The following is a 26,767-nucleotide window of genomic DNA, read 5'->3' on the forward strand; positions in this document are numbered from 1 at the left end:
CGTCTTCATGCACCATCTTCCACGCTTGCTCAAGGACCACAACACACAAAATCTCAAGAGGGATTGTAGTATCTCGATTTTTTTTATATTATTATTTATTTACTTATTTATTTATTTATTTACTTTTTGTAGGTTGGATGGTGGCTGTGTATGGTTCTTGAAATTTTGTCTGGTTAAATTATTTTTCCTTTATTGGTTGTGAGTTGGTTATTCAGAAGACCTGTTTGAATTGGCAGCTGTTGTTTTAACCAGTGAGTTAGAAGCTGCTGTAATTTTTCTTGTATTATTGTTGTTTCGTTCTGATGTGGTCTTATTCATGCAACAATATTTTCTTTGTCACTACTCTCTCTCTCTCTCTCTCTCTCTCTCTCTCTCTCTCTCTCTCTCTCTCTCTCTCTCTCTCTCTCTCTCTCTCTCTCTCTCTCTCTCTCTCTCTCTCTCATACACACACACACACAGTCGACGGAACAGTGCCAATCCGTACCTTGCCTTCAGAAAGTCTCTCCCCCCGTGGCTGGGAGTCACCCCTCAAGGCGAGTGAGATTTGTCTGCTTCAAAAGTAACTAAATTGGAATTTAAGAAACACCAAAAGCCAATTGGGGGTACAAAAGTAAATTTATTTTCTAGAATCACCAGAGTGAGATTACAAATGTTGCCAATTTGCTGAAAATAATAATAAGAAGCAACACAAAGTTCTTTTTTTTTGTTGTTTTGTTTTTTTAACCATAGCAAGGCACAGTCTAATTCGAAGAAAGTCTGTTTTTTTTAATCATAACAAATAACTGATCAAATTGAGCCAAGCAAACAAAGGATTTTTTTTATGCCAGTTATCAATCTCCAAAAAACTACCAACGTATGTAAACTTATCAGATATTCACAATTGAGCCAATAAAATTACAAGCTGCAAGAAGGACGAGGACAGACGCCACCTGGCACCCACATGCACCTGAAGGCCGAGAATCCCATGGTCTGACCTGGATTATCGCCCTTATGAGAGGAGGTGCTGGGGTGTCTGATCCGTCCTTGCGCCGCGACACAACACAGCTGACGACCCAAGGAGGCGACACCACTACCACGCTGCCCTGCACTTCACACCTAAGTCATCATCATGAACCTTGATAGTGACCGACAGGTAACAAACGAAATAGTTCAATCCACTAATTTCAGAACGATTCTACAAGACAGGAAACTTCCACCCTGAGAGAGGTAGATAGGTGTGTCAGCAGCTACTAACATGAACTGGCATGTCTTTCCGTCTTTCCAGCTCTCGTTTCTTGTCTTAGTTTCAAACAAACGCCGTTTCAAACAAACGCCTTGCAGGACACTCACATGGGCAGGTGGGCAGGTTTTCGCCTCCTCCCTTCACCTCACAAAATCCGCTCCTGGGTGTTGATTCCAATATTGCTGGTGAGCCTCAAAAACCCCTCGACTCGCCCTCTACTGGATGCTCGGATGCAACGTTTCACTTTTAAATCACTTGAAATTTTGGCTTATTACTGAATGCAATGCTGCACGAAAGTTAAACTGCAAATGTTACCATAATTCATTTTGCAAGAGTGAGGCGCGTGGGATGTGTGTGTGTGTGTGTGTGTGTGTGTGTGTGTGTGTGTGTGTGTGTGTGTGTGTGTGTGTGTGTGTGTGTGTGTGTGTGTGTGTGTATGTATGTATGTATGTATGTATGTATGTATGTGTGTGTGTGTGTGTGTGTGTGTGTGTGTGTGTGTGTGTGTGTGTGTGTGTGTGTGTGTGAGGGAAGGTCGGAGGGGCAGTGGTGGGGTCGAGAGACAGGATCGGTCGTGGACAGGGACAGGGCGTAGCGTTAAGGAATGGCTGTTAGGTAAAATAAGGGGTGAAGGGCTATCATGCAAAGGGAAGGGACAGGTGGCAGGGAGGAACTGAGGCAAGGTATGAGGATGCAAACCTTCTGCTATGTAACAAATTGAGGAGTTCTGAAATTTGATTGATAGGGATACTGCCCATTGAAGTTGTGATGCTCTGTACTAATTTGTTTGATGACTGCTTGGGATCGCAGGAAGGGAAGGGTTGGGCTTTGGTGGGGATGTGAGGCTGATAATCTAAGGGAATGTGTAATTTTGATTGTAGCTGAATTACGAACTAATAGGAAACTCTTAGCCTTGGAGGATGCCATCCCACAAGGAGCACCAACGTTATCACACAGCTGTCCACGCTCCTGTCTGACTCCTCCTCTTCCTCATCCACTTATGCCTCCACTTCTTCCTCCTCCTCCTTTTCTTCTTCCTCTTCCTCCACCTTTTCCTCCTCCTCCTCCTCCTAACCCCGGGGCGGATATTGTGAGGTGCGGGCCGTGACCCTACATGGATACTGATAATCGCTGGTTTGGTCACAAGTATCAGGTCCCAAATAGCTTATCCTAGCAATGCACACAACGACTGGAGTCACCGCGAAGAAGTCAGGTCAGGCGGAGAAAGGGCAGCAGCAGTAAGGTTGTCTGGTGTCGTGAGGAATCATTGTCTTCCGTCTGAGGTCCAGCGAGCTAACCAGTGCAGTATCCTGGCATCGCATCACAATGCCATGCGAGGTCAAGTGAGTCATGCGGAGGAGTGAGTCTCCAGTTCCTTAGAGGAAGCAATGACGTCAGTCAGTCAATTAGATCGTCTTGTGAGCTTCGAGGCATCTCGTCAGGTTGGAACAAGACCTTAATGGTAAGTTCACACGACAGCAACCAGGATCTTTTCTCTCTTAATAACTCAAACGATTAGTATGTATATACATTACGACACAGACCGGTTGTTTAGGGACGTTCCTGTTTTGACATCAACAAGCAGTTTCACTACTTGCAGTGCCAACCGTCCTTCCAAAGTTGATCAGGACTGCAGAACTAACGGGAGACCTGGAGGTGTGGGTGTTCCACCCGAGTGACCTCCAGGCCCGGCGAGACCCCGGGACAGGTGTCTGGCGCCTGACACCCGCCCACTGCCCGCATGGGTCCGCTTCATCCTCACGCGTCTTCAAAAGCGATACCGACTGATGAGTTGAACCTTATCTTATGACTCAGAGTTACTGTTACAACTATCTTACTTATAACGTTAAGCCCTACACGTAAAAACTTATACACTTATGGTGGTTCAGTGGTTCATAATGGTCGCAACGCAACTGACTCGCTTGTTTTCTTTTCAGTTTTACTTTCTGCTGACCGACTCACAACGCTAGTCGACTGAAGCGACTCTTAGGTAGTGTGACTAACACTCCGTGATGACTGGTTCTCGAGAGGTACTCATGTGACTGACTGAGGCTCGACCATCACCTTCCTCACCCGACTTCTTGGGCAGCGCTTGCCAGCTATTCTGCATTAAACGGGAGTGGCTGTGAGGAGGCTTCCGCACGCCCCGGTCTCACACTTCGCTGCGGGGCCGCTAAAGCTCAAACTGCCAAAGCCAATCAGGCAGATATGAGAGAAAAAAAGTCGATTCAATTTTTTTTTTTCCCTTTGCGTGTGAAGCGTAGCGGGGGCGAACAGAAACCTCCCACAACACAAGATTACAAGCTACAAGTATAAAACCTTACACACCCAGTACGGAGAGCTCTTAGTAAAAAGTTTGTCCTTATTTTTCATTCCTAAATACAAGCAGATTCACTGTCGTCTTAGCAGGAGCTACGGGACAAAGAAAAGAGTGCACATTGAACTAACTTACAGGCATATATCCTTCGTGGGGACAGCCGCCCAGGTGACGCTACACTTGAGCCTCCTGCACCGGCGTTATCCAGGTGGTCCGGGCCGGTACAGGGGTAAACAGCAGGCCACAGGACACTGATGGACCACGCAGACCGGACCGGAGGGGGCGTGCCGCGGGGCGGGGTGTGGACGGTGCTGCAGGATGGTAGGATAGTGCTGGAGTTATGGTGTTCATCCACTGTAGTGATGACATCCTTCCACTCTTTTTTTCCACTTTCTTCTTCTCATCTTTCCGCGGGTGCTTTTTGTATGGTCATCCTCCACCATCTGTTATTGTTGTTGTTTATGGTGGTGGTGGTGGTGGTGGTGGTGGTGGTGGTGGTTATGATGGTAGTGGAGGCAGTGATGATAAAAGATCTTTATACACCGTCACTGCTGTCTAAGGAATAGTGATTTAGAGACGATGATGTTTATTCTACTTTGCACCTCGCGCTCTTTCTCCATATCTTCTTAGCCTCCCTCCTTCCGCTGGTGGGAAGTGTGGTTATTGCTGTTGCTCTTCTTCCACCTATTCATTCGTAAAGACTTTATCTAGTCTTTTTCACACCAATTCTTCCCACGCTGACTGGTCCGCAGGTGTTTAAAATATTTGTTTCCAACAAGTTCAGTTTATCCATAACAGTTCATCCTTGGCTAACATTTCATTCTTGGCTGTCTCACAACAGTTTCTTGGTCCATGTCGTTCTTGTTAAAGATTTTTTTCTGTCCACATCCTCTCCTCCTTTCACCAGAAAAAAAATATCAGTTCCACTCACCCATCGCTATTTTCCTCCATATCCTCTTTGCTACTCCAGATTTTTTCTATTCTCTTTTCTTAATTCTCTCAATGTTTTGAAGCAAACATGTATGTTTTCCGCAGCGGGGATGAGTGTCTGACTGTCAACAAGGACTCTGCCTATGACTACGATGAAACATCGAAATTCGGAACTTACGGCGATAGCACAAGAGGTCACACAATTAGAATACAGCTAATGTCTAGTTATTTACACCCATCCACTGTTTCCGGTGGATATTTTTCGCCAAACAAATTCAGCAGCATAAAAAAAATAGAAAAAACACACAAAATGTTTTATGTTTTAACCAAAGTTTCTTTCCCCGTTTCATATGAGTGTCACTCAATTTTTAGTTGTTCTTTTGTTTTGTAAGTTTGTTTATTGGTTTGTGTCCTCACACTGACTGTATTCCCCTCCATACCTTTACACTGTTTTCTCTTCTGCTCATTTTGTCTTCTGAAAATAGTTCACTGGACAGCCTTGACTCCACTCACATTCGTTATTTATCAAACATTCACGCACGAGGTTTGCTTTTTTCATCTACATGCGTCTTTTGTATGGACATGGTAAACACTTTTTATATTTTCCTTTTCTTCCACGCGGTACAAACGGTGCTTCTGTCTCAATTAATCGCAATTTTTTTTTATATTATATTTATTCTCTAAAGCTCACCTGATCTCAGCAGAGGTGGTAGTAATGGCGGTAACGCTTCCATCTTCTCTTCTTTCGAATTCTGTCTTCTCATTTCCTGCCTCTGTTTACAAGTGACGTAGGTGTTCTCACTTCTGAGTCTACAGAGCGTTTCTGATGCATAATTTTTTTTTCCTTTATGGATTATTAACTTTGCTATTTCTTTTTCTTTTGTTCGTATTTGATATTTTCTTCATAATCTTCCTCCTTCTACTCCGCGTGTTTTACTCTCAAAGAACATGGTCATTTGTACAGGGACCTTCAAGGTGTTATCACGAAACACCGCCCAAAACATATACAATCTCTGTATTAACTTTCTGTCCATGCCTCAACTCCTCTTGTCTATCCGCCTGCTTCTTTATAATTTTTATTTCATCAGCATTTTCCTTCTTCCGATGCCTCTTAGTTCACTATACACTACTCTTCTCCGGCGACATTTGACGGAGTCTTGATAGTAGTGGTGGTGGTAGTGGTGGTGTTGGTGTGGCGTGGAAGAGTCTACGCTGCGCTCCTTTCCTCCTGCAGACCAAGAAGTGACTCTCAATATGACGAACCCTAATAATACCTACACTTCTAACCTTCTCACCACTCCCATACTTACCGTATCTGCCCTCTGGCACCAAAACACCTTATATACAGTACGTATATACCTTTATTTCCATCACTGCCTTACTGTGACTCGTGTTCTGAGGTGATCTGATCTTTCAAGATACCATTAAGATAATTTCCCTAGTTTTCATGGTATTATTGTGAAATTCTTGTTGTGATATCAGTAGAATCATGGAAACAGTGCAAACCTCAAAATATCCTCAAGAGCAAGGTAAAACTTGAGATAAGATACTAATAAATTTGAGAAAATGTACTTGGATATCTTACTTTTGACTTGTTTTCTAATTTACTTAATTCAAAAGAGAAACTAGTTGATGAATAAGAAGCAGCGTCATGTGTACTCACCTCGACTTGATAGGCTAGGAGGACGGGAGGGCGACGGGACTACCACGTCTGCTTGTCTTCTCTAATGAAGGAACTCAGCGGCTTTACAAAATGGTGGTCAAGGTGGCCGCAGGAGGGACAGGCGTGGGTCCTGCTGTAGTCGCTGAAGAAGCTAAGTCTCTGGTCGGGAGGGATCACCAAAGCGTCGCATTTGCTACACTGTTCAGGAGAAAGAAAAGCTAGGTTAGCAAGGCACAAAAACCTAGATACGTAGCTCGCTCTCTCTCTCTCTCTCTCTCTCTCTCTCTCTCTCTCTCTCTCTCTCTCTCTCTCTCTCTCTCTCTCTCTCTCTCTCTCTCTCTCTCTCTCTCTCTCTCTCTCTGAATTAGTAATATCCTCTTTGTCCCTCCAATTTCTCTTCCCTTCATTCCCCTCCCCCTCCCATTGGCAATGCGGGGATGTCGTGACCTAGCGGCCTCGAGGTCAGGCGAGGTCACAACGAGCTGAGCGGCCAGAGGTCAACAATAAAACCCTCGGGAGGGAAGCAAATACCTGACAGGCCTTGCATTTTCTCCCTTTTGTCGATTTCCTGCAACACACACACACACACACACACACACACACACACACACACACACACACACACACACACACACACACACACACACACACACATGCGCACACAATCACGCACACGGCAGGTAAACATCAATATTCAAGGTGAAGAGCAGAGAGGCAGGTCAGTGCGGCTTGATCTCCCTTCCTTCCCTTTTCCCTCACTTCTATCCCTTTCCTTCCTAACCCTCTCTCTCTCTCTCTCTCTCTCTCTCTCTCTCTCTCTCTCTCTCTCTCTCTCTCTCTCTCTCTCTCTCTCTCTCTCTCTCTCTCTCACACACACACACACACACACACACACACACACACACACACACACACACACACACACGTTCCGTTTTTTAACTATTTTCTCCATTCCCCTTTCTTTCTCTTTTCCTTTTCCCTCTCCTTATTAATTCAACACCACACCTCCACCAGCTCCACCTCCTGCGCCTCCACAACCATCAGCCACGTCAACATGCAAAAAGGCAACCCGGAAGTTAAGGCACAACAGCAGCAGCGCAAGGTGCTTTAATTCTATCCCAGTAACACAACCCGGAAGAAGTGAGCGAATTGTATTTTTGATTTATTATTTTCTTTTAAACTACTATTATGAGCGTTTTTGTTGTGCTACTGTTTTGTTTCTCTCTCTCTCTCTCTCTCTCTCTCTCTCTCTCTCTCTCTCTCTCTCTCTCTCTCTCTCTCTCTCTCTCTCTCTCTCTCTCTCTCTCTCTCTAATTTTCATAAGTTACAACAACCAGGAAAACGAAAATTGAGTGAATGTCCAACCCCGGCTGTAATGAAGCTGGTTAATCCTAAGGTCAATATTGTACTTTATCTTCATTATGGGATCAGCCTTGTCCCCTCCCCTCTCTTTCCCTACAGACGGTCCCAACCACAGTCCTAACCCGTCTCCCTCTTCGCCCCATTATGCGCCCAAGACACGTCACTCGAAGTTTTGCTGGTGATGTGACGTTGCTTAGGTATCGTAGTGAAGTTTCCAATAGGTTACGCTAGTCAGGTTTGTAATAAGATACAATGTTGAATTTCCGTTTTAAAGAAAGTGGTTTTGTGGAATGCTAGGATGGGCGTTGATGATGGAAAGCTACTTAATTTTCCATGATTGCTATGATAACTTGACACGTCTCCTTATTTCACCCGAGAAAACACAAAACTAGAAGGCAAAAATAATAGTGAAGGTATTGAAAGGTGTTAATGATAAATGACTGTCCTTTAGTGATCAGTAGTGTCTTGAAATTATCCAATAAATTTGCATCAGATCTTTTGATAAAGCTTCGTCAATTAAAGGATTTAGAAGTTTTAGGAACCCTACTTCACTCCTTTTCCATCTCTATGTTGAAAAGATTTGCGTTTTCTAATTCTTTCTCTGCGTGTAAATGGTTGGCATTTAGTAATGAAATCTTTCCTATTACAAGCATCAGAGAAGCAACCATTTCATACGTCCATCGTGAAATATGCGCGTGCCGTGTGTATAGTATTAATATTGCCGTGCCTCACTCCCTTTACTGTTTTCCTCTCCCTCGCTCATGTGGTATGCGGTGTGGGCAGATGTGTGGGGTGTGTTAACGAACTACGCTTCACCCTTCCTTCCTGTGTGTGTGTGTGTGTGTGTGTGTGTGTGTGTGTGTGTGTGTGTGTGTGTGTGTGTGTGTGTGTGTGTGTTATGTAGTAGTAACTTGTTTATTTATCAAGCCTCTACCTTTCATATTTTTAAACGCTTCTTTCCCTTGCAAGAACTAATTTCAAAGGCTCCAAAGATCATTACTCTCATGGTCCTTTGTTTTCCCATTAATGGTGTAAAATGTCACCAGACTTTCGAAAACACTATAAAAAAAATCAATAACTTCCAAAAAAGCCTCCCCAGACACCAAATGAAAAGTGCTAAAAACCTCAATAACATCCTTTATAGCCTGTTCAACTGCGAAAATACTACTGAAAACCTCAACAAAATCCCCAAGAGTCTGTCCAACTACGAAAAACACGAGCAACTTTAACAACTGGCTGTCCAATAATAAAAAAAAAAAAAAAAACCCTGAAAATCGCTGTAACTTCTTTTGCACCCTGTTCAACAATGGATATACCACTGGAAACCTCAATAATTCATTTCCCCTAAAAGTAGTTAAAAGTGGTGGAGGGAGTGTTTAGGAATGCAGTCCTCAATCTGCCCCCGTCTCGTGATGAAGATCCTATAGGTTACAACCCACTAGGAACACAACAACTGCTGCTCTCCTCGATAACGGGTTCCAATAAGCCTGCGCCGTATTAAGAAACGCGCATAAAAAATAAAAATCACCCTACCGTCTGTCCCAACACTCTCTTCACTTCACAACTTCGCCCTTTATATCATCTGCGGATCATCATGGCATTTGGATTTCATTCTTTATGTGTTTGTGAAATCTCTCTCTCTCTCTCTCTCTCTCTCTCTCTCTCTCTCTCTCTCTCTCTCTCTCTCTCTCTCTCTCTCCAACAATGTCTCGGTAATATTTCTTTTTCTTTCCCTTTTTCCTCTTTCTTTCCTTCCTTCTATCTATTTTTATCCCGCCATACACATTACTTTTCTTCTAGTTTATATACGTGCGTCAGCCTTTCATCCTGCTCTCCTCCTCATCTTCCCCCTCATCTTGACTCCACAAGGTAATCATATATAAGATTGAATTTTTATCTCCTAGGGTATGGATAGAAAGAAAGAGGGAGAGAGGAGAGAGGAGGAGGAGTGGGAGGGGAGGGAGAAGACAGGTCTATCTCAACCTTCTCCCATTATCTCTCTCTCTCTCTCTCTCTCTCTCTCTCTCTGATCTTCTGTGATCCTCCAGACTTAGGCATGAGGCTTTCGAGAATGAGGTTTCGACGAGGTACTTTACGTCCATTGTAAAGGTTCAGTTTACCTTTTTTTCCCTTTTTTTTTAGGGGGGCACTCCCACCTTTAGGCATCCACTTGCATTTTTTTTTTCGGGTGTTGGTGTGGGTGAGGGTGAGGGTGTGGGTGAGGGTGTGGGTGTGGGTGCGGGTGTGGGTGTGGATGGGTGTTAGGTGAGTGAGTGTAGAAAACAAGTAGGATAGGAAAAAAAAAGAAATACTGATCAAAAAATCAAGCAAATAATTATAAACATAAAAAGAGAAGAAGAGGAAGGAGGTAAGATTAGAAGGATATCGGTAATGAGAGAGAGAGAGAGAGAGAGAGAGAGAGAGAGAGAGAGAGAGAGAGAGAGAGAGAGAGAGAGAGAGAGAGAGAGAGGTTTTTTCCTTTGTACACTTCGTCAAAGATGCATGAAATCTCAATCACCATTCTTCCCCATATTGTTTTCTTCATAACATTCTTTTATTTTCCGTGCTGTCACTCCCACTTGGAGAGAGAGAGAGAGAGAGAGAGAGAGAGAGAGAGAGAGAGAGAGAGAGAGAGAGAGAGAGAGAGAGAGAGAGAGAGATGATTTGAGAAGAAAAGAGGAAGGAAATACCCCCTAGAAAAAAAAAAAACGAAGAGGAGAAAAAATTGGGAAAGGAAGGCCAATTTTGTATGTGACTTGTGGAATCCAGAAGATCTTTCCTTCTCTTCTTAGCCACTTCCCTCGCTTTATCTGGCGGCCTTTTAACGTTGTTTTTTTTTTCATACTTTTCTCCCACCCAAATTTTCTTTTCCTTTCTCGTCTCTTTACTTCATATCTTTTTTTTTTTTTTAAGGCTTCCATACCACCCTATCTTGAAGGACAGAGAAGTATTGCGTCCGTCTGGGTGCGAATAGAGGGGGCTCTTCACTCTCTAGCCACACACACACACACACACACACACACACACACACACACACACACACACACACACACACACACACACACACACACACACACACACACACAAAAGGGGCAGCAGAAGGACAATAAGCCGCCTCGACGGTCGCCTGGCACACACTTGGACGCTCAGCTTGAGTTTGAACACAAAAGGTGGACAGAGACGGATATGGTGCTGATCTTGTGATGAGACAGTTGGGGACGGTACGGGAAGGGAGGCAGGAGAACAGCGGGAGATGGGGGAGGAGGAGCGGGAAGGAAAAGAAGGAAATAAGAGAAAGGAAGGAGAGAGATAGAAACATCCTAGGTAAATTATAAACACAAGAACGAGGAAGAGAGGAAACAGAGAAAGAGACATAATAGAAGCGAAGAGAAGGAATAGGAACATTCTAAGGAAAATGTAGACACAAAAGTTAGTGTAAGTCAAAACTTATGTGTTACAGTTTGACGTTAAGATTATCAAAAGGCTCTATGTAGAATAAAGTAGAGAGAGTAAAGAACAATCAAGGGGAAGAGGAAGAAGGGAATAATAGCTTGATAACAAATAGAGAATACTCGGAATGAACAAATATGATACGACCTGTGGGCCTATAACGAGAATATCTGGTGTTTTACTGCTATGGGTAACTACGTTTGGTGGCGCGGCACGAGCAACACTACCAGCAATAGTGTACAAGTAATAGGTAATACGACCAGCCACGGCTCCGGTTATTGAGTCAGCCTCCCGGAATTCCGCGCAAAATAGAAACACTATATATATATATATATATATATATATATATATATATATATATATATATATATATATATATATATATATATATATATATATATATATATATACACACACACACACACACACACACACACACACACACACACACACACACACACACACACACACACACACACACACACACACCACCCAAACAAGGCTCTTTATACATTTCCCTGATTCCTTTGAGTGCGCCAGGGTCTCAGCGCCGCGCACCCAATGTCTAGACTGGTGCCTTTGCAGCGCTTCGCCGAGAGTTTCCCCGAGGGCCACACTACCTTTCCAAGACGTCCATTCCATTTTATTTCATATTCACGCCTTCGCGGTGGTATGGAACGTGGCGACGAAGAAAAGGATGGTGGACTGGTGGGAGAGGAGAAGGTAAGGGAGGTAGAGGGCACGGATGGAGAAAGAGGAAGGGACGGCTTTGAGTGGCGATGTGTATATGAGGAGGATGGTTTGAGGGTCCAACGAGGAAAGAAAGCCATGATGTAGGGACAAACTACGAAGGGCGAGGCGAGGCAAGGAGCGACGAGGCAAGGACTGAGCGGGAAAAAAGAGCGAACGGAATACGAGGCGACTAAATCTAAGAGTTTCCTCGTGAGAGCTCTACGACTCTACTTTATTTCCCCAGAACGACCTTCACTTCCCCGATTACTAGAAATTTACAACTACCATATATTTTTCCCCCCCCTCCTCCACCGCCGCTGCCGCTGGTGCCGCCTCCCTGCTGTTGCTCCTCCTCCTCCTCCTCCTCCTCCTCCTCCTCCTCCTCCTCCTCCTCCTCCTCCAAGACCACAGCAACATTCCTACACACACATGGCCGCTATATAAGTCCGTTCTGTACTTAGCAAGAGGTGTCAGAGAGAGAGAGAGAGAGAGAGAGAGAGAGAGAGAGAGAGAGAGAGAGAGAGAGAGAGAGAGAGAGAGAGAGAGAGAGAGAGAGAGAGAGAGAGAGAGAGAGATATTGGAGGACTGAAGGAATGATTTAATTTGAATTAATAAATTATATATATATATGTCAATGACTTAAAGACAAAAGATAAAACAACCAGACACAAATGATGATTTGGAGAAGAAACCTTAAATAAAAAAAAGGAAATCAGAAGAGCATTTGAAGAGAGAAAAAGAGAAACGGGGAATTGTCGTAGATAAGAAATATAATTGAGAGAAGCATAATAAAAAGGACGTCTCTCTCTCTCTCTCTCTCTCTCTCTCTCTCTCTCTCTCTCTCTCTCTCTCTCTCTCTCTCTCTCTAACACACACTTTATGAAGCCATTAAGACAAGACACCATTAAAAAACACTAATTACAAATACAAATGCCAAGAGGAAGAATGAAAATAAGAGTAACACAAAGGATCCCCATGGAAAGATAAAATCTATGAAATAAAATCTTTTAAGACAGGAAAAACAAACATCCCATAAGAAATAGGGCAGACAGAAATAGAAATAGAAAAGTTTAGCCTGAAATCGTACAAAAAAAAGGTGGCCCTCTTTTCATCTGTTGAGGAGACAAACTGTATTTTTGTTTACAGGCCAAAGTAGCAAACGTGACATGGCTGGTCAAACAATGCTAACTGCGGAGCCCTTGTGTCCCTTCCCTTCCCGTCCCTTTCTTTCCCCTCCCTTCCATCTCTCACTCGAGTCACCTACAAGAGGGGAAAATGAGGGAGCAGGTGGAGGGGAGGAAAGCTGTTAAGTTAAGGGAGGTAGCTGATGGGACAATGGGGAGAGAAATGGGGAGAAAATGGTACGAGGCAGGCATCTTTGTTATGTATGAGAAAAAAAAAAATGGAAGGAAGGAAAGAAGGAAGGAGAGGAATACTTGTGAAGAAGACATAAGGACAGATTACTGAATGTGTGTCAGAGAGAGAGAGAGAGAGAGAGTGTCCTTGAATCCTTTCCTGTTTTCCAGCTCTTATCCCAAAATTATCGTATCCTACCATCCATCATCATCATCATCTCTCTCTCTCTCTCTCTCTCTCTCTCTCTCTCTCTCTCTCTCTCTCTCTCTCTCTCTCTCTCTCTCTCTCTCTCTCTCCCCGTCCTTAGTTTCGTAAAAGCCCCTATTGTTTTAAGACCCTCGATAAGTGCATAAAAAAGGAGGAGGAGGAATAAAAAGATAAAACACGGTAATCGTAGAGTAGCAGTAATAATTATAATAGCAGCGGCAGTAGCAGCAGTTATACTAAGTTGTTATTGTTGTTGTTATAGTTTTCTTTAGATAAATAAAAAAAAAATCGGAGAAGAGAAAAAATGAAGAGGAGGAAGGTGGGAGAAGAATAACAGAAGGGAATGAAGAAAGGAGGAACAAAAAAAGGAGTCACACAAACAAACACAAGAACAAAAGAAAAGAAACACAAGCACAAACAACAGGAGGAGAAAAAATAAAAGACAGAAGGAAAAAAAAAGAAAAATAAAATACTCAAATGCCTTAGGGAAAGAGGGAGGGAGAGAAAGAGTGGGTTTAGAGGGCGGAAAAAAGCTCCTACATAGGTAAGGGAAAGGGGGCAGATGGGTAGGATAATGGGACTCAGTAGGGCCAGTTGAGTTTAATGGGTGGGGCTGTGGGTAATTAAAGAGTCTGATGGGGAAGTGGTAAGGGAGGGAGGGGAGACAAGTAAGGGTAAAGGATGAGAGTACTACAAGAAGGACAGTGGTAGGTAACTATTCAATATGTATAAAGCACGCTATGGTAAGAGGGAGAGGGAGTAATTAGGGTGAGGGTGAGGGAGGGAATGGGTAGCGGTTTATAGGTAAAAAATGAAGCAAATGAAGCACTTTCCCTTCCCTCTCTGTAACTTCCACCTTGCTTTCTTTCGTTTCTTTATCGTTTTTCGCTGGTCACGTGTACTATTTTCTCTCTCTCTCTCTCTCTCTCTCTCTCTCTCTCTCTCTCTCTCTCTCTCTCTCTCTCTCTCTCTCTCTCTCCCCCTTCAATTTTGTCGCTACTCCTGCCTTGTATACGTTTTTTGTCAGGTTTAAATATTCCAGAATGTCTACTTGGAGCATTCTATCCTCGGCACAACAATGGTAAGGGAGGGAGGGAGACAGGGAAGAGAGAGACGTTTGGCGAGGAAAAGGGGACGCAAAATGTATAGGATGATGACGTGAAATGGACGTCAGGCGGGACACAGGGCAGATTTTGAATATAGGAGCGCTCTTATACACACACACACACACACACACACACACACACACACACACACACACACACACACACACACACACACACACACACAAGGGCCGACAAAGAAGCCGCTATCGACGCTACAATGATATCAGTGTGAGGTGTCGAGTGTTACCTATAGTGTCAAGTGTCGAGGTGTACAGTGTCAGCTTTGTCTCCCTTCCCCCCCCCCCACCGCAGCACCCGTTCGCCCAGTGCCTATCCGCTCGCACCCCGCCCTCTCCCTGTCCTCATCAGGCACTAGGAGGGACAAGGAGCTGTCTGAATATGCACTACAAAGGCGCAAAAGCGTCCTTGTTCTCCTTCCTGCAACAAGTTCTCACCTGTCCACTCATCTAGGGGAGAGTATCGCGCCCCGTCCCCAACCGCTTCACTCCCCTACTCCCACTACCATTATCATCGTCTCGACTCAATAATAAATTCTACCCTATGATTCCCTGTGTCTTATCCAGCTGCATGGAAATAAGTGGTTGAAACTGCAAGGATGCTAAAGGTAGGGCCCATATTTTGACGCGTTTAGAGCCTAACCTGCACTGTTTTCAAAGGCAACGGATATGACAAGTTGGGTTCTCACTAGTTTACCTCTTTCGATGGATGTACAGATCCCTTGCTGAACTTGCATTATTAATGAAAGCACACAACAGAAACTAATTATTTTACTAAAGGCTATCAAAGATTACGATTTGACGCCATAACGTTTGAAAATGTAGTCCAATGTAGGTAGTTATATGCAAAGAAAGATTGAAGGTGCGTTTGAAGCACACGTGGAGGTGCAATGAGTAGATCAATCCGATGTTAAACCCACCGCTGGCAAGGCAACCAAACGTAAATCTCCGGTAATAAAATAACTTCAATAAGCCAAATACTTAAAACAAGCTCGTAGTCAGAGCCTATCAACACGCCTTTCCGTTGCAGTTCCACACTCCAAAAATTACCACCACCACAAACGACCTTCTGATACTACTCCATTTTCGACCTAATCATCCCCAAATTTACCGCCACCACCCTATGTCCCTAGCAATTATGCACAAACCACACCCATGCCTTTACCATCCACCTCTTTACCGCTCTCATCACTACTCCCTTACCATCCTCATAGCCCTGTCATCACAGCTCACATCAATACCTCTACCACTTCTTTGTCACCCTCTTCACCAACCACTATACATATATTTTTTTTCAAAACCCATAAATTCTTCCCTTACCGTCCACGTCAGAAGCTACACTAATACCTTTGCCAGCCAGTTCCCTTACACGCACATAATCATACCACTAAACAGACCGGGGATTTACCTTTAGCCGCCCCTCGCAGCAGGGCATGGCGGCGAAGATGTCGAAGGAGTACATGGTGCCCAGGATGAGAGGGGAGCCATTCCACCGCGTGTTGCAATAACTACAGCGGAGGCCTACCGACCATCCTTCGAGGCAGCCCATGCACACCGCCGTCAGGTACTGCTGGCGACCCTCCACCCGCACCTTCAGGAAGACAGAAAGATAAATTAGTAACATGATAAAGGGATATTGTGGGGAAGCCTGGCAGCTCTGGAAGTCTTAGAGTGTTATAGCATGAGGAAGATCTGATGGGCGGCGTGTATGAGGGAGGTGGATTAAGCAGTCAAAAGAAAGAAAAGCCGCTAGTGGAGAGAGGCGCCGTGACAGCTTTCTGAAGGAGCGGCACAAGAGCTACATTTATGAAAGACCAGCATGTGGATGAAAGGAAAATATGACAGGCAGAGTATCCCACACGCAAAGTAGACAGTTGTCGCGATCAGTATTTTATGAATTCGAAAAGAAGCAGCGGGAGACACGGAAGATGAAAATACTGTCATAGCCTGCCTTGGGTAATACTTCCGTAAAACACACAAAGAAGAAGGAAGAGGAGGAGGAAAAGGAGGTGTTTCCGTTTCCAATGGGCAGCTTACCTTTAAACGTTTAAAAGTTGAAGCGATAAGTGGCAAGAATAGTGTGTGAGAGAGCAGTTGTATTATGATGAGGCAAAGATTGGTGGTAAACAGATTTCACTGACACTAATCATGGAGAGAGAGAGAGAGAGAGAGAGAGAGAGAGAGAGAGAGAGAGAGAGAGAGAGAGAGAGAGAGAGAGAGAGAGAGAGAGAGAGAGAGAGAGAGAGAGAGAGAGAGAGAGAGAGAGAGAGAGAGAGAGAGAGAGGCTTTAAGATCACCTTGAGATGAGAACATGCGTGGGCTTAACAGCAGAGGACGAGGTTAAGGTCAAAGGGCCTCCGGTACGAGGCAAGATGAAAAATTGGAGGAGGAGGAGGAGGAGGAGGAGGAGGAGGAGGAGGAGGAGGAGGAGGAGGAGGAGAAGCTAGAAGGGAGGGAGGGGAAGAGGGAAGATGAGTACGACCAGGATCCAAGTAATAATATAAAGATACACAGAACTGTTAGCTGAACTTGTTAGCGGTGGTGGGTGAGAGAGCGAGGGATAGAGGGAGAGGGGGGTGGAGATTACTGGAGGTAAAGAAAGCAAAGAAGCAACAGAGGAAGGAGGTAACTTGAATTGAGCAAATATTATACTTCAGATAAGGCAACAATGTATACGCCACACACACACACACACACACACACACACACACACGGCAAGGTACGAGTGGCAGTGAGGCAGTGAGGGAAGGACACATAAGGACCACAGGATCTCGCAATGAGGCGCCTCACATGCAAACTACCTTCCCTTCCCACGGAGAATGTGGGTCCCTTCTTCCCTAAACTCTACCATTCCGCTTCTTTCCCTTCCTCAATTCCTTCCATCTCTTTTTTTCTCCTTCAGTGTTTTTCTCTCGTCCCCCTCTTCCTCTTTCTATCTTCCTTTCTTTCTTTTATGTTCAGTTTATGGGTTGTCTTTCCTTTTTTCCTTCTTCCAGTTTCCTTGTTAACGCTTCTTCATTCTACCTTCCATCTCTCCCTCACTTTCTTCTCCTTTTTTTTCTTTCCTTCCCTTTTTTTATCTTTTTCCAGTTTTAGTTTACGGTTTTTACTCTTCCTTTTTTTTTCTTCCGTCCTTCCTTCCTTTTGTCAGTCTGTGCCCAAAGTCTTCCTTTACTTCGTCTTCCTTGTTTTACATCTTTTTTTTTTTCAACTTCCATGGTCCATGTTACATCATTCTCTTCCTTCCTTCCCTTTCTCCTTCTATTCTATTGTTCTCCTTCCATCTTAACCTTGTTCTCCCTTAACACTCCCTACTAGTCAGACATGTGGATGGGAGTAATGTGCACCGTGTCACTCCACATGCCAATACCTGTCATTCTACACTACTGTTTAACACACTCATTTCCACCATCCTCCTACTCTCTTTCTCTCCCAGCTTTCATTTATCTACCAGATACAAACACTCATATTTCAAATTTCATCCTCTTGTTCCTCTACATAACTCTTCACGATTCCCTCCTTCCTTGCTGTATTTCTACCCTTATTTTCTCTATATGTTTTTAGTTCTTTCATTTTCCCTTCAACCACCATTGGCTGTCAGATGTTGGACCACGAATTAGATATCCTCCTCCTCCTCCTCCTCCTCTTTCTGTCACTCTTGGTTCAGTTTTAGATTCTTTAACTGAAGGAACTGAATTTTGGAAAACCACCAGCACCATCAGCTCAGCAGCATCGGCGGCAGCCAGCAAATCAATCGTGGCCAAGTTGAAAATCCTTTACTGGTCTGCGTCGGGAACCAAACAGAACTCTTATGAGATAACAAACCGACCAGAATTTTTTAGACGAGCGGGGCTTCTCAGTAATGCGTACAGTTTGCCGCACGTCTCGAGGCAGGGAGCGAGGGGAGAAAAGGAAACGAAAGCTGAAGGAAAACTAGCGGAGGAAAAAAAAAAAAAATAGAGATGGGTACGGACAGGAGGCGAAAGTTGGTTGGGCGATGGGTGGGAGGGAGATTCGGCGGGTTTGTGTGTGTAGGTGGGCGTCTTGATATTCAGGAGCTGACTAGGGATTGGAGATGTAAAGGAAAGGAAGGGAGTGGCTTGACAGGGCTTAGGTGGTGGGCTTTAGTACGTTGTTTAAGTCCGGCAGAACTGTATATTATCATCTTATTTTATTATTATGGTCTAAATGTTTTTCCAGTCAACCATATTATCTTGATAGTACTCTTGCTTAATGTTTTTTTTTTAAGTTATATATATATAAAATCTATCTATCTTTTTTTATTTGTTTAATTTTCATGTTTTTTTTATTAAATTGTATTTTTTTCACCTTCACAACCAGCTCCACAATTACCATCGCCTCCTCTTCCTCCACATTCCTTCTCTTCCTCCTTTATCTTCACTTTAATATCCTTTCAACACAATCTATCTTTCGATCTTTCCTACACTAATTTCACCCTATCATATCATACTGACAATCTGTCTCAAGATTCCATATCTTGCCATGCTCATGTGCACTGTCATCCCCTGTCCTATCACAACCGTCCTTCTCTGTCCTATTAAGGCCGTTTTTTTTACGCAATATTCCTTATTCTTGCCTTCCTTTGTTGTTTCATTACATCATTGACCGTATCCTCAGTCCTTCATCAACAACTATTCCTATCTTTCTTTCTTATTGCTTTCTTTTTTTATTCCAGAATTTTACTTTATTTTTTGTTACTTTTTTCTAGACCTGTCTTCCCTGCAACTCTTTCTTTATTTTCTGTTTCTCTTTTCCTTCTTGCACCTTCCTTCACTCCAATCTTCACATCTTCTTTACTACTCCGTCTAGTTTTATTCTTGTAAGTCCTTCAACTCTTCTCTCCTTTCCCCTCAGGCGTTCGCTTTTCCTTTCTTTCCTTTTTTTTTTTTTTACACATTTTTCTATTTTTCTAAATTCTTCTAGTATTGTTGATTTCCTACAAGCCTTCCTATACTCTTTCTTCATAGTCTCGTTTTTCCGTGTGTGTGTGTGTGTGTGTGTGTGTGTGTGTGTGTGTGTGTGTGTGTGTGTGTGTGTGTGTGTGTGTGTGTGTGTGTGTAATTCACCTCGGTCGCCTCCTGGTCACCCAGCCAGTCTTTTCCATTACAGAGCAAGCTCAGAGCTCATAGACCGATCTTCGGGTAGGACTGAGACCACAACACACTCCACACACCGGGTGTGTTTCCCCCTCTTCAGCTTCTCACTTGTGCCATTCCTTCACGAATCAGCCATGGTCTTTCAATCATCTTTTTTTTTTTTCTTTTGACTTACGTTTATTCTTCATCATTTCATTTATCACCTATTCTAGTTTTTTCTTCTTTTCATTTTTTTAACCTTTTGTTTTGTTCTTCATCCCTTTCTTAAAAAAAATAAATAAAAAAAATCATGTATTTTCTCATCTCCTCTTATTCCTACGTTCTATATGCCTCTCCTGTATCCCCCTCTTTTTACACCCCTCCAAACCCTACACCTCTTACCTGCCTTTCTTCGCTTCAAGTTCACACCTTCACCTTGCCGCCTCTTACACTTCCATTAACCCATCAGACAACCTCTTATACCCTCAACGCGGCGCCACTCACCACTAACCACCTCTCCTTTATCGGCACTTCAATTTTATCACCTCACTTTATTATTTTAGATCGTGGGGTAAGATTTCTATTCTTACCAACCTACCTATCTTCCAACCTGTCTATCTATCTATCCATCTATCTACCTATCTATCTCTCTGAATCTCATCTTGCGCACTTATATGAGGTCTTGGAATCCATTCTCATTGTGTATGTCTCCTCCCCTCATCTCTCTATCTCTCTCTCTCTCTCTCGCTCTTGCTCTCGCTTGATAGGGTTAAGAATAACTGAACTACGGTTGGAAATGGGTATTCATCTGTCTGGCCTCTCTAGTGCAGCTCGATCTCGTCTCCTCGGTGTTTGTTCGCCTTGGCCTGGCTGCTGGAGTTCTCTGTTGACTTAGCCATTACACGACCATCTTGAGGTAAAGCGAGACAAAAGACTACATCAGAAACCACTCTTCCTCCTATTTCTCCGCGCCTTGTTTTCCTGCTCTTCCACTCTGTCTTTTCCTTTTCCTTCTCAATAATCATCTTCTTTTCTTCTTTCTTACAAGTGAGTTCTGTTTGCTTAGTTGCATCTTGTCAAACAAGGTAAAGCACATATAATGTCTTCTGAGTCTCTCTCTCTCTCTCTCTCTCTCTCTCTCTCTCTCTCTCTCTCTCTCTCTCTCTCTCTCTCTCTCTCTCTCTCTCTCTCTCTCTCTCACACACACACACACACACACACACACACACACACACACACACACACACACACACACACACACACACACACACACCGCGTAGTGTAGTGGTTAGCACGCTCGACTCACAATCGAGAGGGCCGGGTTCGAGTAAGCGGCGAGGCAAATGGGCAAGCCTCTTAATGTGTGGCCCCTGTTCACCTAGCAATAAATAGGTACGGGATGTAACTCGAGAGGTTGTGGCCTCGCTTTCCCGGTGTGTGTTGTGTGTTGATGTGGTCTCAGTCCTACCCGAAGATCGGTCTATGAGCTCTGAGCTCGCTCCGTAATGGGGAAGACTGGCTGGGTGACCAGCAGACGACCGAGGAGGTGAATTACACACACACACACACACACACACACACACACACACACACACACACACACACACACACACACACACACACACCGCGTAGTGTAGTGGTTAGCACGCTTGACTCACAATCGAGAGGGCCAGGTTCGAATCCCGGCGCGGCGAGGCAAATGGGCAAGCCTCTTAATGTGTGGCCCTTGTTCACCTAGCAGTAAATAGGTACGGGATGTAACTCGAGGGGTTGTGGCCTCGCTTTCCCGGTGTGTGTTGTGTGTTGTGATCTCAATCCTACCCGAAGATCGGTCTATGAGCTCTGAGCTCGCTCCGTAATGGGGAAGACTGGCTGGGTGACCAGTAGACGACCGAGGTGCATTACACACACACACACACACACACACACACACACACACACACACACACACACACACACACACACACACACACACACACACACCACCACCACCACCACCACCACCACCACCATCATAATATACTCACGGGAATGGCCGACTTGGCGTGCTGGATGGGAGTGAGGAAGAAGGTCCCGTCGAGAAGAGGGTATCGGTCGAATACGAGGAGGGGCTGGTGGCACAGCACACACGCCGTCCTGCTGGTGCGCTGTGCTGCCAGTGTAGACAGGATGAAGCAGCGGGTGTCGTCGTTGCCGGGGAACCCGTCATCCTCCATCTGGGGAAAGAGAACCACAACAAGGAGCAAACGCAAGTCTAGGGTCGGCCACACTTTAAGGTGCTCGGGTGTGCCTCGTTAAGATTATACTTGTGTTTCTTTATTACACTGATTTCTGCAAGGGATATTTTTTTTTTTTTTTTTTTTTTACAGAATTTCTTTTTATCCTATTGGTGCATCTGATGTGATTTTTTTGGATGTATGTGTGTGTGTGTGTGTGTGTGTGTGTGTGTGTGTGTGTGTGTGTGTGTGTGTGTGTGTGTGTGTGTGTGTGTGTGTGTTTTGACGTGACATGAGGGCAATAATAGACCAGGAAGAACAACATACAGGAAGTTGGGCAAGAGTAATATTCTGTTATCATTCGAATAGAAGAAATGACCAGCTGAGTCCACCAGTAACAAGTCTGCCTCTCGGTTCCCTGCTTTTCTGCCACTAAATTAACTTATTTACAAGTAATCTACCGACAACCATCCACTCATGGTCCCACTTCCGCAAGTCAGGTGATTCAACTGTTTCCTGAAGGACAGCGACGGGAGGAAGGACGGGAGGGAGGAGACAGAGAGTAGAGAAAGAATATATAAAGAGAAATATAAAAAATACAATGCATATATATTATGTTCCCCTATCACCTCTCTTGGTCCTTCTTCTAACCTCTCGCTGCTGTGTCAACCGTTGGTCTCTACGCGAAAGCCCGACGGGGGTCAGGACGAATCCCGTGCAGAGACAAGGATCAAGACGGTGTAAGGCGCGAGGCCAGGGCTGAGAGCGCTGTGGCAGCTCCAGCAGGAACTCCCTCAAACAGCAACCGACACCCGCGAATAGCGAATAGCCAAGCAACACCCAGCCAGCAGCAGGCGTTTGGCGGAGTGGCGGAGGTGGTGTTCGGTAGGCAGTAAGGGGACTTCCTGACATGGAGGTCATGAGTGCTCCCGTCCTGACCCCAAGCGTCACATCACGTAGGAGGAAGAATAAATAACAAAGGGAAATGTGGTAGTGAGGAGACGGAATTAGGAAGTGGGATTCGCCGGCAAAATTGCGGTAATAAGAGCCAAGTGTGGGGAAGCCGGCAGATTGCTTCCGTCCTTACAGCGCCCGAAGCCCGCTAAGTATGTACCGACACATGCTTTGTTGTGGTGAACATGTGTAATTTCCTTTTATGTTCGTGACTCACCCAACATGCGGCGACTCGCCCTCAGCCTGTTCTGTTTCCGCAAGTTTTACTTTTCCTAGGATGTTAAAATTAAGAAGGTAAAAGAAGACGAGGAGGAATGAAATGTTTGTGTCAACATGGAAGAAGAGGAAGAGGCTGTCAGGACGGAGTACATAAGGTCTAGGAGGACGTGTCATGTATCCTCACTACCTTGCCTGTTTGACCTGAGTAGTGGTGCCCCGGTCAGGGGGTGAGGGTGCCGACGTAGGAGTGCCACTGGTGCTGCTGCTGGTGACGACACGCGAGAGAGCCACACGGGGGCGGGCGAGTCTCATGGCAGGAAAAGGATATCTAGTGTATTAAAAAGAGCCTCAGGTGAGAGCGAGGCAAAATGAGGACGAAAGGACAGGAGGCTTTCATGAACAGGAAAGCCTCGTCAGGGTGTGTGGAAGGATGTAAGGTTAAAAAAAATAAATAAAAAAAAGAGGAAAAAAAGTACCGGAGATTCGCCCATCATGTTGCGGTGACAGGACGAGGCTGTGGGGGCCGCGCACCTTGGGTTTTTCGACAATAGCTTTGATTCACTACGCGTGTCCTCTGAAGGAAAATATTACAGCCACATGTGCAGGTGACACTTCTTTTGTTGATAACGTCAACATTTTGAATTTATGTTTGAAAAGTTTGCCTGGCTCGCCTTGAGTTCTTTGTAAGGAAGAATGTGTAAATACTGGAAACTCAGTGCCTGAAGGTTTGAAGAAGTCTGGCCATTTCCCGGAAATGTGCTGTTTCCGTAAGCATGTCCCTAACATCAAAAAACAAACAAACAAAAAAAAATAGTATGGAAGGATAGAACACTCAGGGTTCAGGAGAAGGCTACTGAATGAATGGGTAAGGGAGGATAGGAGGAAGAGAGGTGAGGAAAAGAATAACAAGGTTGGTCCCGCTGCGAGGGTTGATGTTGGTCGTCGTTGTCGTTGCAAGCCGACTTTCTGATGGAAAGTGCTTGTTATCGTACATCTAACAACGCGCTGCCAGACGGGGGCGGGGCAAATTCGAAAAGAAAGATATGGTTGGTCATGAGCACGCCGAGACACGCCCCTTAGTTTACTTTCAGACGTATGGGTGTGTCCGCCGGAAGAGTAAAGGGAGAGGGGTGGGTGCCTCACATTTCTGGAGGTGACCCGCGACCGACGTGCTCTGTGGCCTAAGGTAGAGAAAGGGAGGGGAGAGCCGGTGCGCCGGGGACACAAGTCGGGGTCTCTTTCAACCACAGCTTCCACCTATCGCTTGAATCTTAACTAGGAAAGCTGTAGCCGATTGTGAGCACGACCTAAGACTCCTGACGCGGCCCAGGAAAGGTAGAAGGGAATTTGCCCCTTTCTCCATTACGGTGACAGTAACAGTTTCGAGAAGGCCAGACTGCTTCACGAGGCGGTATTGCGGATTTTGGCGTGGTGATCTGCGTAAGTGTTGTGAAAGATAGCAACGCACGTGCGGATGATGCTAAGATAAGAAACACAACAATCACTATGCACCACTATGAAATATAAAAAAAAATTAAAACAGAGCTAAACGAATGACATTATATAAAAGTGCATAAATGAAACACAAACAATGTACTTTGAATGAACTATAAATTACAAATTACAATAAGTCCATGGCAACTACATGTTGATAGTATAAGTGTATTGGCGTGCGGGAGAAACAAGTAAGAAAAAAGAAAACCTAACAAATAGCGGCTCATCAAAGGGATAACGTCAGGCGCGTCGGAGTCACAGAGGACTTAAAGCAGCGCAAGGCATAGAGTCTAAAGCTGAGGATCAAATCTAAACTTTTAGAAACGAGCAGAGCTTGCAGGACAAGACCATCGTGGTATCATGAAAGACGTTGTAAAACAAGGACAAGATCAAATTACTTGGTGTATGAATGATTATCTCGTTATTATAAAAAGTCGTAAATTTTGTTACAAGTACCTATAAGTTGTAGATTGGGAAAACTGGAAAGTAACTAATACTATGAGATTAAAACGTAATGATGAAAATTAATGGCAAACTAGCCTTACTTAAATTAACATTACTACTTTACAGTAGTACCAACCCACCGCTCCAGTCCACCCCCATGATCCACTTCCACAAAGATGGAAAAAAAAAAAAACAAGAAACAAGTTAACAGTAGACATCTACCTAAGGAAGCGTCGCCGCGGTGTTAGGTATCTGAGAGGCAGCAGTGAGGCCAACAAGGCGACCAAAACCCTCTCCTTTTTATGACAGCCACAGCGGGAGGAGGAGGCAGAGAGAGAGAGAGAGAGAGAGAGAGAGAGAGAGAGAGAGAGAGAGAGAGAGAGAGAGAGAGTAACGAAAAATCTCTAAAAAAAAAAAAACAGCAACCGTGATTATATAAGAGGTGCATTGCTAAAGTTGTCAGGTGCTGGTGTCAGTATTTTATGACTATCCAAATTATCATCACCAATCATCATAATCATCATCATCATCATCACCAATCATCATCATCATCATCATCATCATCATCATCATCATCATCATCAACACACAGGTAGTCTCGCGGCTGTTAGGACCCGTAGCGGCGGGTAGAGTGAATCCGCAGTCAGAAAAAAAAATAATAAACAAATATTTTAAAAATATAAAATAAAAGTCATATCCCCAAAACAATCAATCAGTCCAAACAAGATGACACAAACACAACAACAATAACAACAATCACTATGAAAGAAAGGAGAATAAGAGAGGTATGTAGCATAGCAGCATAGATCCGAATGAGTATTCCTGTTTGTTCCTGGTATAAAAGTAGAGGCATGACAGAAAGATGGAGAGGAAATGACATGTGAGGGCAAGCTCTGGTGAGTAGCGGAGCGAGTAGTAAGGCGCTGCGGCGACTATAGTACCTAGGAAAGGCTGCGGATTCACTCGCAATATTGTGGTAGTAGGTGATGGTAGTGGGAGCGCGGATGCGTTGGACTGGTTCACGATTGACTGAATGGATGCCTAATTGCCGGACGGACGGACTAACTGATTTTCTGACTGAACGGTCAGTTTACTTTTTACCGTAACGGCAGAAATATTTCTTTGGCAAAGAAATTCATTGAATGAGAGATCAATAAATGATTTTTACTGGCTTAAACGATCTGACTGATTAAATTCTAAACTCTTGATTGAGGTATTAACTGACAAATTTAACTGATTGAAAAATGAAGTGAATGAACAACAGCTAAGATCCATAACAGACACAATGACTTGAGACTCTCTACAAAGACACAAAAAATAAAGCACTTGCACGATTAAGATTTATTAGAACGTCTAAATAGTAGTAGTAGTAGTAGTAGTAGTAGTAGTAGTAGTAGTAGTAGTAGTAGTAATAATAATAATAATAATAATAATAATAATAATAATAATAATAATAATAATAATAATAATAATAATAATAATAATAATAACAACAACAACAACAACATAAAAACATAGTGCATATTGCTTGATTTTTTTTCTTTTCTTCTTTCTCTTTTTAATATTTGAACCCAGATAACACCCTCCCCCCATTTGGTTCAACAAGGTGTGTGGCAGACGTGACGCAGTGATGACAACGACCCAAGGCTGCTGGAGGGAGGCAGACCTAGGAGACGAGCGCTTTATTGCGGCGTGGCGGTGGCGGAGGTCTCAGGGTTGCTGGTGGCACCCCTGGCCAATATTTTGTGTTGGTGGTGGTTGTGTCCTGGCAACCCCCTCCCTCAGGACACTGAAGGTCGATGTCGCGCGGGCCCTTAGCGGGGGCGGCGAGGGTCCTCAACAAACTGCAAATGCACGCCAGCGCCCCACGTGGACTAGTGAAAAATAGTGAACTGAACCAAGAATATGATAACTTGAACGTTACTGTCTCCAAACGGCATGAGATACTGGAGACAATTCGTATTGGAAACAAGGCAAGATCA

General features: G+C 44.3%; 1 protein-coding gene and 1 long non-coding RNA gene across 2 annotated transcripts in view; both read right to left on the reverse strand.

Moving 5' to 3' along the window:
- Positions 1-343: 343 nt before the first annotated feature.
- The window catches only part of LOC123518162 (headcase protein-like), a 92,258-nt gene continuing 65,834 nt past the window's right edge, over positions 344-26,767 (reverse strand). The window contains exons 3-6 of the mRNA XM_045278858.1: positions 21,486-21,674; positions 15,771-15,953; positions 6,133-6,330; positions 344-5,697 (exon numbers count right to left, since the gene is read on the reverse strand). Of these exons, the coding sequence (XP_045134793.1) occupies positions 6,172-6,330; positions 15,771-15,953; positions 21,486-21,674 (531 nt within the window). The 3' untranslated portion in view covers positions 344-5,697; positions 6,133-6,171. The remainder of the gene's footprint in view (positions 5,698-6,132; positions 6,331-15,770; positions 15,954-21,485; positions 21,675-26,767) is intronic.
- Positions 21,681-26,767, reverse strand: part of LOC123518169 — a 26,216-nt gene continuing 21,129 nt past the window's right edge. Inside the window, exon 2 of the long non-coding RNA XR_006678696.1 lies at positions 21,681-26,767. This exon is cut by the window's right edge and continues 351 nt beyond it. This is a non-coding gene — a long non-coding RNA (uncharacterized LOC123518169).

Source organism: Portunus trituberculatus, chromosome 43 (genome assembly GCF_017591435.1).
Source record: "Portunus trituberculatus isolate SZX2019 chromosome 43, ASM1759143v1, whole genome shotgun sequence".
Taxonomy (NCBI): domain Eukaryota; kingdom Metazoa; phylum Arthropoda; class Malacostraca; order Decapoda; family Portunidae; genus Portunus; species Portunus trituberculatus.